This window comes from Sinocyclocheilus anshuiensis, unplaced genomic scaffold (assembly GCF_001515605.1).
Source record: "Sinocyclocheilus anshuiensis isolate Anshui unplaced genomic scaffold, SAMN03320099.WGS_v1.1 scaffold4498, whole genome shotgun sequence".
In the NCBI taxonomy this organism is placed as follows: domain Eukaryota; kingdom Metazoa; phylum Chordata; class Actinopteri; order Cypriniformes; family Cyprinidae; genus Sinocyclocheilus; species Sinocyclocheilus anshuiensis.
In genome coordinates, this window is record NW_015554561.1 from 25,508 (window position 1) to 36,509 (window position 11,002).

At 40.4% G+C, this 11,002-nt stretch overlaps 2 protein-coding genes and 1 long non-coding RNA gene across 5 annotated transcripts in view; 1 reads left to right on the forward strand and 2 right to left on the reverse strand.

The window, feature by feature from the left end:
- LOC107671520 (bombesin receptor-activated protein C6orf89 homolog) overlaps positions 1-11,002 on the forward strand; it is a 12,275-nt gene continuing 1,273 nt past the window's right edge. The window contains exons 1-8 of one of the 3 annotated variants that reach the window (XM_016464444.1): positions 7,508-7,641; positions 7,761-7,815; positions 8,100-8,365; positions 8,745-8,910; positions 10,352-10,488; positions 10,553-10,647; positions 10,734-10,869; positions 10,954-11,002. In XM_016464444.1, the coding sequence (XP_016319930.1) occupies positions 8,177-8,365; positions 8,745-8,910; positions 10,352-10,488; positions 10,553-10,647; positions 10,734-10,869; positions 10,954-11,002 (772 nt within the window). In that variant the 5' untranslated portion in view covers positions 7,508-7,641; positions 7,761-7,815; positions 8,100-8,176. Of the gene's footprint in view, positions 744-7,507; positions 7,642-7,760; positions 7,816-8,099; positions 8,366-8,744; positions 8,911-10,351; positions 10,489-10,552; positions 10,648-10,733; positions 10,870-10,953 lie in introns of those variants that run through there. The other 2 variants (XM_016464445.1, XM_016464446.1) reach the window with 2 other exon arrangements.
- Positions 1,841-6,265, reverse strand: LOC107671521 (ADP-ribosylation factor-like protein 8A). The gene is made up of 7 exons (XM_016464447.1): positions 6,001-6,265; positions 4,452-4,532; positions 3,207-3,280; positions 3,029-3,122; positions 2,849-2,916; positions 2,693-2,763; positions 1,841-2,023 (listed from the first exon to the last, which is right to left on the reverse strand). The coding sequence occupies exons 1-7, from the start codon at positions 6,190-6,192 to the stop codon at positions 1,974-1,976; spliced, it is 630 nt and encodes a 209-aa protein (XP_016319933.1). The 5' UTR covers positions 6,193-6,265; the 3' UTR covers positions 1,841-1,973.
- LOC107671522 (uncharacterized) overlaps positions 8,106-11,002 on the reverse strand; it is a 21,226-nt gene continuing 18,329 nt past the window's right edge. Inside the window, exon 3 of the long non-coding RNA XR_001632210.1 lies at positions 8,106-8,168. This is a non-coding gene — a long non-coding RNA (uncharacterized LOC107671522). The remainder of the gene's footprint in view (positions 8,169-11,002) is intronic.

Below are 11,002 nucleotides of genomic sequence, written 5' to 3' on the forward strand. Positions count from 1 at the left end.
GACTTGGTTAGATTGACTTCTTAGTGACTTTTGCAAATCATTTATGAACTCGATGTTACGCAACTAAGTTGTGCGCTACTAGGTTGACTTTGAAAAAGACTTCGTATAATCAACAAAGTTGACTTCATTAGACTGACTTCAGCAATGTCAACATCAACAAAGGCATTTACGAACTTGATCTTGCGCAACTAAATTGTGCGAAAACCACTTTGCCGTGAATCATGAATGTAACTTAGGGTGACTTCGCAAATTACTTCGTCAAAATCAACTTTGTTACATCGGCTTCATTATACTAATGCTGTCTATGTTGCAAGTTCACAACTTTGTTACATAACTAAAAGTTGACTTCATAAATAACTGCTATTGTCAACAAAGCTGTTTGCATCACTTTTCAACGACAGTTGTATTGTAGTAAAAACACCTTTTGTAACTATGGTTATCATTGTAACCGGACACGAACTTCGTAACATCAATGTTGACTCTGTAACATGACTTCATAACCAGTGCAGCAGTGTTGATTACCGCCATTTTGTCGCATTGCGTCGTTCACTCTTGTGTAGACTATGAACTCGTGACAATCAAACATTAGTGAGGATGAATATAAAGTGATTAACAGTTGTGAAAAATCAACAGAGTAAACCTTCAGCATTTATAACGTAAATATTATTGTAGTCTATACGACGGCATCCGTGCACACAAACACCATCGCTCACTCTCTCGCACACACACACACACACACACACATACACACAATCCATTCGTTCAGATTGCTGTGATATGAGCAGGGTCTTCTTTTTATTATTATTATTATCGTTATTATTATCATAGGACGCTAATCACACTAAGACAAACACCGTAACGCTCAGGAGGGAGATCTCATTTGGTTTAAGTTGCTATTTACATAATCCAGTTGAAACACACTGTGAAAAAACATGCCAAAAACAACTGAAATATGTCAATTTACATATGTATAATCTACCGACACGTTTATAAACCGTTATGATTTAGGCCAAAAACGTACACACATGCGACAAAAACGAAACAGGCTGTAAATGAAATAAAGCGAGATCTTCATCTCTCCCGATAGGAACAGCGTTCAGAAACAACACTGGACTTCAGCAGGAGATTTGCGCAACATTTGCCGCATCTCCGCTGTTTTTATTAGCGCAACGATCTGCGGGTCCGACAGAGACAGATCAATGTTTGTCGTTGTGTCCCGTCGAGCATCAAATAAAACACTAATGTTGCTCTGCACGCGCTCGCAGACTGACGTTCCTAAAAAAAAAACTACGCGATTGGAACGGTTGCCATGACAACCCACCCACGTCAACGATACAACGCTGTAGTCACGGCGACTCAAAAGAAGCGTACAAAACTTGGACATGTTAAACGCTTTAAAATGATTCATGTGCTTTCAGATAAAAAGATTTCGTAATGCTACAATATTAACGCAAACCATGTGACCTTGATGCCCACGGGATGACGTCACGTTCGTAGAACATGTCGCGCTAACAGGCTAATAATACTAACATGTAATATCTTGCTAAACGCAAAACAATAGTGTACATCAACGAATTCTCCCAGTGAACATTTAGAGAGCATGTGGAATGTTCTCACAACGTTGGAACGTTAAAACAAGATGCCGGCGCAAACGCCCAAAATCATGTGACCAGAGAGCGCTGGTTCCGACGGATGCTGTGGGCGTCGAGTCGAGGTTCGATCCCGTCTCCGAAAAAACACGCAGAATGACGCGCGCGAGCGAAGCACGTCATGTGACTTCATGACAAACCGTAAAAAAAGCACATCCAAGTAAAAGTAAAAAATCAACATTCAAACGATGTAAATGATGTGGATTTGTTTATAAGAACAGAGAGAGGGGTGGATGCTTGTTTGTTTAGAACGAAATCAAGAGCGTCTAAAATGCAGTTGATCACATGATGCGGTTCCTCCAATCAGATGCTGGCTCCGCCCCCTCAGCTCCGCCTGGTCCGTGAGTGCTGGATCAGCCACTGTAGTGTGATGTCTGGAACACATGACCATGAGCTCATTAACATATGTCCCGCCCACATATGCTGACAATGTTGCCAATTTAGCAATTTTGTTGCTAAATCTAGCAACTTTTCAGACTACCCTAGCAACTGTTTCTTCTAAAAGCACCTAGCAACAAATGTAGCTATTTTTTTTTATTTATTTGGCGACTTTTAGCAACTTTTGATAAGCGACTCAAACGATAAAAAGGAACATTTACCATTTAAATTACACAAAAAGAGAAAACCAAAGATGCCTAGCAGTACACACATCACGCGAATTGAGTTAGCTGCTATTTGCAATTGTTAAATTTAATAATAATAATTGAATAATTGTTCATTTATGATACACCTTGTTAGTAGCTTGCACTTGCGATTGTTGATCAGTTGGTACACTGTAAGATAAATATCTAGAAAAATGGAAAAGGTACTAGTAATTTTCCAGGACATTATCTGCTGTAACCCGAAAACACAAAATATAACGTGCAATTAAAAATGCAGGTAAAAAACCTGTGGAAAAATCCTTCATATTACGCTGCTGTAAGAGTCAGAAAGTGACAAAAACGCTGAAGGAGGAGCATATAAACATAAAACACTTAATAGAAGTGGTTGATATATATATGGTGTAAAACTGTATTTTTAATGCAGTCTCATTCAAGTCTTACCGATGTTGTCCTGCTCCTTACAGGAGATGGAGTAACAGCAGATCTCTCGGTCCTGGATGGCCGACAGGTTCCTGTGGATCAGATTTAACAAGCGTTTCCAGCCATCGGATCACGATCAGACTGCATTAAATTGTATTTAGTTACGGATGAACTCACATTCTCTCGATGAGCTCCTTCTCATCCAGCGCTCCGGGAAGATCTCGCTTATTTCCCAAAACCAGAACCTGAGGAAATGCGGACACTTTTATGATCGAATAACCACACAGAGATGAAACCGTTTCATAAAACATGATCTAAACACATGAAAAGTAGCAGAAACGATCACGGCTGACTCACTGGGATTCCCTGCAGCTGAGGTTTGTCTAACAAGTTGTGCAGTTCGTTCTTCGACGCCTCGATCTTCTCCGGATCCGCCGCATCAACCATGTAGCTGAACGACACACGCGATCCGTTACGAACGCATGACATCATGACGCCGTTCACGTAACGTACCTGAGATTACGAGTATACTCACACGATAGCGCTGACGCCGCGACAGTATCGCTCCCACATGCTCCTGAAGCGCGGCTGACCGCCGATGTCCCACAACTACAACAAACACACACCCAATCAGTGTAAATCACATGTAAACTAAATATTATATAGCCTTATTATATTGCACAATTTACTAAACAAGGCAATTTTATAAAACGGAGAGTTCCGGTCCTTGATTCTGATTGGCTGAGCCATGTTCGAAGCTGTTGTAAATTACTCTACAAAGTAACACACACCTTTGTTTATGTTTGTGTGTTGCTCGGCAACCACTTTGTAGCAACCACAACTGTTTCTGAGGAGCTACATTGTTTGGTGGAAGAATACTGTTTTTATTAATATCATTACACTTTATTTGCTCTGTTTTATTCTGTGAAACCTTACTACGTATATGGAATAACCGTTTTATAAAAGCAATAATCCCCGTGAAAGCCGTGGTTTACAGTGAATTTATAACAGCTCTGCTTCGCGTCGTACCTAACAACGCCCCTTAGCTGTTATAAATTCACTGTAAATCACGTCTTCTTGGGGCTTATTGCTTTATTATTTAACAATTATATATGAAATTTGAAACATCTAATTACAATTTAAAACGCTGGTCGGATTTACTAGCAATAACTACTAAATAAACTAAGAAAATGTAATTTAAATTATTTTTTTAATATTACATATTTTTTAAAGACGACTAAAGATGCCAAAAATATAAATGCATATTTTTTTAAAGTGTATACATTTTATGCTTTTAATTTTAATATGCAAAATGGTTGCAGATCAAGCAATATTTTATTTCACTATTTAATTGATAAGACATTTTATACACATTTATACTATTTTCTAACAAGAACTACGAAATAAACGTAAAAATAAAAAAGTATATATATCTTTTTTAAACACATAAAAATATAAATGTATGTTTTTTAGAAGCTGGCTGATTTAGGTCCAAATGTTTATAGTTATTGATAAATTAAAGGAACATTTCATTTTGATGACTTTTCTTACAATAACTTTGGTCAACACTAAAATATGTGTAGATATGTGCATTTTTTTGTGCCATCAGGAACTGACACAATTTATGCAATTTTTTACTTTTTTCTTATTTTAAAAAACATTTTTTATTGGAAAATAATTGTTTAGGTAAATGTATATAAAGCATGAATATTTACGATGATTTGTATTTTTCGTTCTGCAGTGCTATTTGGTTCATCTCAACAGAGAGTGATCTCCTGACCTTGATGGTGACGTTTCCCTTGGTGATCTTGCGCATGTTGAAGCCGACCGTAGGGATCATGTCCTCGCTGAACTGACCCGACTGCAGACACACAGACAGAGAGTTTCACAAATCAAGCATCTGAATCCACTGAAATCTGCTTGACTGCAGCTCCACGAAACGCCTGGATTTATGCACTGACGACCTTCCTGAGCGAGGCTGTTGAATACATAAACACCGTTCCGGCAGACCACATGATTGGACAGAATGCCAGATGCTGATTGGCTGAGAAACGGGGTCAGCTGATCAACTTGTTTTTGATTGACAGCTGTCAAGTCGATCAGATGCTGGGCAGGATCTCCACAACAGTCTGACTAAACAGTTCTGAGGATGATGTTCTATCTGATACACTGCGTCAGATCTGACGATACAAAGTGTCAGCTGAATCATAACATCAAATAATGCTGTCTATGATACTTTGTGTCTGATAATGCCGTATCTAATCTAATGATGCTAAATCTGATACATTGTGTCTGATTTGATGATACTGTGTAACACATTGTGTCGGCTAAATAAATAAATAATAATGCTTTATGTTACAGTTTGTGTCTGATGGTGCCGTATCTGAAACATTGTGTCTGATTTGAGCTGATGATGCTATATGTGACACGTTATATCTAATATAGATGCTTAAGTTAAGTTGATATATATTACATCTAATGTAATGATACTGAATTGGACACATTATAATGTTAAATCCTCTATATTAGGTCTGATTTACTGTGATTTGATCTGGCCATGCATTATGTGATACAATGCATCTGATATTCTGTATGTGATACTCTGATCACTGACTAATGATGTTGTATCATACGTGTTCTATCTGACCTAATGATGCTGAAGTTGACGCTTTGTGTCTGATGTGATGTATCTTCTATATTGAGTCTGATCTAATGATGCACACACTGTATCTGATGATGCTGAATCAGACTTCTATATCGAGTCTGATGCCGTATCTGTAAATGTAAAACACTGTATAAAGTTGAATCTTCTATATTGTATCTGATCTAATGATGCACACAGTGTATCTGATACATTGTATTTAATGATGCTGAATCGGACACATGGTGTCTGATCTGATCATTCTGTCTGTGATACAATGATCTGATTATCCTATAAAACTGACCTAAAGATGCTGAATCAGACACATTGTATCTGATCTGACACACTGGATCTGATGATGCTGCATCGGCTACATATCTGACACATCATATGTGACCTAATCATGCTGAATCTGATACATTGTATCTACTAGTACTTTCTCTGACACACCGTGTCTGATCTGTTTTTCTGTATGCGACACATTGTACCCAAAGACGTTTGTCTGATCTACTGTCTGTGATCTAAAGATGCTGCATCCGACACATTGTATTCTCGATATTGAATCTGATCTGATTCTTCAGTAGGTGATACATCTCGTGCTGAATGTGACACATTCTATCTTCTACATTGACACGTTGTATGTAACGCCGCCGCGGAGCGAGGCCTGTGATAAAGCGAGCTTGATTACCGCGATCACGTTGACGAAGGTGGTTTTTCCCGAGTACTGCAGGCCGACCAGCGTCAGCTCCATCTCCTCCTTCCAGAAGAGCGCCTTGAACCAGTCCAGCAGCTTGTTGAATAGCGCGATCATGGTGCGGGCTCGAGCTCGGTCCGGTGCTGCTGCGGCTGCGGCTGCTGCTCGCGGGTCGTTCTTCCTCATTGGGTGGGGCTTCACATCCACGCGCAGCTGATCCAAACAATGCGGGACTCGCGGCGCCACGCGCCCCCTGCTGGACGCACACCGGTGACGTCATCTTCGTCTGTCTGTGACTCTGTTCCTGTCTTTAATGACAAATCCATTTTGTTTTGTTTTTTTCAGTTTGTAATGTATTAAACACCCCTTTTTTATTTTATTTTGTTATTAATGTCTGTCACTTTTATGGTGATGCCTGTATTACTTTTTGTGTACTGTTTTTGATTTTTGAGCATTAATAAAAAAGAAATAGAAAAATAGTCTGAAAATCTATAAATTTAACCTAGCAATAATTTGAAAGTTGACCGAATGTCTTTCAGTAACTAAATGAAATTATAAAATGAACTGTATGAAAAGTTAGGTCATTATTTTAGCATTTTTGATAATAATTCAACTTTTTATTTTTATTTATTTTTTATAAATATAAGGCCCTTTTTTAATTCAGGAAAATATCTCTTCAAATAATCTAAAAATCAATGCTGCGTACTAGTAATTAATAGTTATAATATCACTAGTATATCACTAGTAATAGTAACAAATATATTCAATAATTAATTTTATTTAATTTTTAAAAATGTATTACTTCATCAAATTATAAAATGAACGGTATGAAAAAAATAGGACATTTATTTTTTAACATGTTTTATAATAATCCAAATATTTGTTGTTGTTGTTTTAAATAAATATAAACGCACTTAACTTTTTATTCAGGAAAAACTCTTGCAAAATAATATAAAACTCAGCGCTGCATTACTAGTTTAGTGTTTGTATGATCAAATATATTCAATAATGTATTTTTATTTTATTTTTCAAAATATACTGTTTTTGAAACAGACAAAAAATAGCGTAATCTGTAAATATAATAAAAACATAACATATATATATATATAAGTAGGTATAGAAAAATAATTATTTGTCTACATAGTAAACAATCATATACAAACAGTTATTAACATTTATGAACAGATTTGTGTGCATACATGTACAAATGAAACGTGATTATTTTTCTAATAATTCCTGCAGTGATGTAACGTCAAACTGTACAGTCTGATCAAATCTGCTCTTTTGAGTTAATATTTAGTCAGGTCGAGGTTTATGGAGTTTAAACCTCTTACTGATAATTTACAACGGCACTTTCGCTTGTTTCTATCCTCAAACTACCAACTACATATTTACGCGAATAAACTATAAACCCCCCAAAGTATTTACTTAATCAATCATCTAATTAAAACGAATAAAACTATCGCGGATAAATGTATCGTTATCGCGCCGAGCGTGTCGAATCAGCGTCTGTGAACTCGCAGATGAGTGACGCGGCAGCGCGAGTGGTGCTATAACGCGAACCTGCGAGTGAAATAACGCACGAAACTGCGGGAAATCAGCCTCAAATCACCGATAAACGGCCCGGTCGCGACGGTAAGACGATTGTTTGTGTTTTAGAGCGCTGTTTGTGCGAGAAGCGGCAGACAGAGGCTGTATTTGAGAGTGTTTTGGTCAGCTGATGCCTAGCGTGTGTGTGTTTGTGTTTGTTACAGAGATCATCAGTCATGAAGGAAGACGCCTTCTCTCGGGATCTAGGATAGAAACACGGTATAACACACACACACTCTCACGCGCACACTCTCACTCACTCACTCACACACACACTCTCATGCGCACACACACTCTCTCTCTCTCTCTCTCTCTCACACTCACTCACTCACGCACACACTCGCGCACACACACACACTCATCTGCAGCTGTTTCCACACTCTGATGAAGAAGATGATGCTGGTGATGATGAAGATGAGGCTCTGACTCTCTCACACACACACACACACACACACTCTCTCTCACAGACACACACACACACACACTCACACGCTCATCTGCAGCTGTTTCCACACTCTGATGAAGAAGATGATGCTGGTGATGAAGATGAGGCTCTAACTCACACACACACACTGGTATCATGGGCTCGTCTCTCAGTGAGCCCTGCATCTATGATAAGCTGTCGGAGAGCATCGACATCCTCCGGCAGTCTGGATACCGCTACGGGATGAGCGAGAGAGAGATTGAGAAGTTCATCAAGCAGGTGCTGGAGACTAACGAGCCCCGCAGGGACCCGCCGCAGTTCCCCATCCTGAGAGCCACTGTCAAGGTGCGAGGAGCCAGATCAACACACACTGCAAAAACACATCGGCAAGATATTCTAGTGAAGAGAGAGAGCAGATCGCTAGAACTCATCAAAAACTCAACAACAACAAAAAAATATATATATATAAATTATTTTAAATGATTTAAAATATACTTGCATGTAATTGAAAACAAAAATATTATTTCTTATATTTTTGTAACGTAAAATATCTTTTATTATATTTTTAGGTATAATATAAAACACGATATTTGTAAAATATTTGACATATATATGTTTTATATATTGGCATGTGTATCGCGTGTCACAGATATGTGTTTATGTGACGTGTGTGTGTGTGAGATGTGTGTGACAGGTGTGTGTGTGTGTGTGTGTGTGTGTGCAGCTGGTGCTTGCGCTGGGGGTTCTGTTGATGGCGGTGCTGGTGTTCACGTATCCTCACAGTGCGCTGCTGCTGGACTCCTCGAGCGCAGCCGGACACAACAGCTCATCTCCTCTCAGTCACGCACGGCTGCTGGAGCTGCCCATCGCCAATAAATACAACCTGCACGGTGAGACGCATCAGACACCGTCAGAAACAGTCAGACGCCATCGTCAGACACAGTCAGACGCCATCGTCAGACCCAGTCAGACGCCATCGTCAGACGCCATCGTCAGACGCCGTCAGACAATCAGACGCCGTCAGACAGTCAAACACCGTCAGACACAATCAGACACCGTCAGACAGTCAAACACCGTCAGACACAATCAGACGCCATCAGACGCCATCGGACGCCGTCAGACGCCATCGGACGCCGTCAGACACCATCGGACGCCGTCACACACCATCAGACACAATCAGACGCCATCGGACACAATCAGACACTATCGGACACAATCAGACGCCATCAGAAGCCGTCAGACACAATCAGACAGTCAAACACCGTCAGACACAATCAGACGCCGTCAGACACAATCGGACGCCATCGGACTCCGTCAGACGCCATCGGACGCCGTCAGATGCCATCGGACGCCGTCAGACACAATCGGACGCCGTCACACACCATCAGACACTATCAGACACAATCAGACGCCATCAGAAGCCGTCAGACACAATCAGACAGTCAAACACCGTCAGACACAATCAGACAGTCAAACACCGTCAGACACCGTCAGACACCATCAGACGCCGTCAGACGCCATCGGACGCCGTCAGACGCCATCGGACGCCGTCAGACACCATCGGACGCCGTCAGACACCGTCGGACACCATCAGACGCCGTCACACACCATCAGACACAATCAGACGTCATCAGACATGCTCTGCACATGCAGTGTTGGGGAAAGTTAAGTAAAAGTAATGCATTACAATATTCTCATTACTCCCTAAAAAAGTAAGTAATTACATTACTTAGTTACTTTTTATGGAAAGTAATGCATTACGTTACTTTTGAGGTACTTTTTAAATCTGGGCAGGGCTTGCTTGTTTGTTTTTAATATAAAAAAAAGTTATTTTACAAATGTAAAAGCCCTTTCTCAACAGAAGTGAAACAAATACGGCTCAGGCTGAAGGAAATGTAAATTCTCGTCTGTACAGTAGAGGGCGCCGCTCAAATCGCATGAAGAATATGACGCAGGAGAAGAAAGTTCAACACTATTCAGCAATAACAAAAATGATGCATAAATGTGTCATTTTTGTTTAGTATGGTTGAAGTGGATCATCGAAGGTCAGCAGCAAAGACATTGGTTAATAAATTGGGATTAAGTACATAATGATATTCGTCTTATTTAACATATTTAATTATTGCAGCTTTGTATAATATTCTGAGTTTGCATTTGACTGTTTTTTTAAAAAGTAATGTATTACTTTACTAGTTACTTTAAAAAGTAATCTGATTACGTAACTCGTGTTACTTGTAATGCATTACCCCCAACACTGTCCACACGCTCTCCACACGCGTCCATCTCAACATGCCTGTGTGTGTGTGTGTGTGCGTGTGTGTGTGTGGGCAGGGTTTCACGAGTGGTGGGCATCCGGTGCGCCGCAGACGCCGCAGGTGAACTGCTCGGCCTGCGCAGACGTGACTGCGGTGCTAGAGCTGAGAGCGTCTTCGGGGATCGACATACACACACAGCCACTGCTGCTCAAGGTACACACACACACACACATACACACAGTGTGTGGTGATGGAAGTTAATGTGTGTGTGCTTCAGGGCGGAGAGTCTCTGTCTCGCCGTGTGTCTCATCTGGAGCAGTTCTCACAGCCGCAGACGCTCACAGCAACACTGGCCAACTTCACCCTGCTCTGGTAAGCTGCAGCACTCTGATTATTAGATGATCATCAGCATCTGTATCTGTGTGTGTTTGAAGCTCGTGTGTGTGTGTGTGTGTCAGGAGTTTCTCGTCCAGTCCCAGAGAGACGCTTCTCCACTGGTTGTTTCCTGACGCTGAGCTCTGCCCTCTGCTGGAGAACACAGGAACAACACTGCAGCGCTGCCAACTGAGCGACAGCACCAGCGCTCAACACACGGTCAGAACACAGTGTTTCTTTTATATATATATATATATATATATATATATATGCTCATCTCATTTATGTCTCGTGTTGTTGTAGCGTGTGCAGGTGTTGGGTTGGCTGGTGGTGGCTGAAGGCTCTCCGTGGG

Bases quoted from the DNA above. Each gene is read 5' to 3' on its own strand.
- LOC107671521 (XM_016464447.1), bottom strand. From the start codon at position 6,192: ATGAGGAAGAACGACCCGCGAGCAGCAGCCGCAGCCGCAGCAGCACCG. The intron at 2,917-3,028 runs GTGAGTCAGCCG...GCATTTCCTCAG, and splicing joins CTCAGCTGCAGGGAATCCCA to GTTCTGGTTTTGGGAAATAA. The intron at 2,764-2,848 runs GTGAGTTCATCC...TCTGATCCACAG, and splicing joins AAGGAGCTCATCGAGAGAAT to GAACCTGTCGGCCATCCAGG.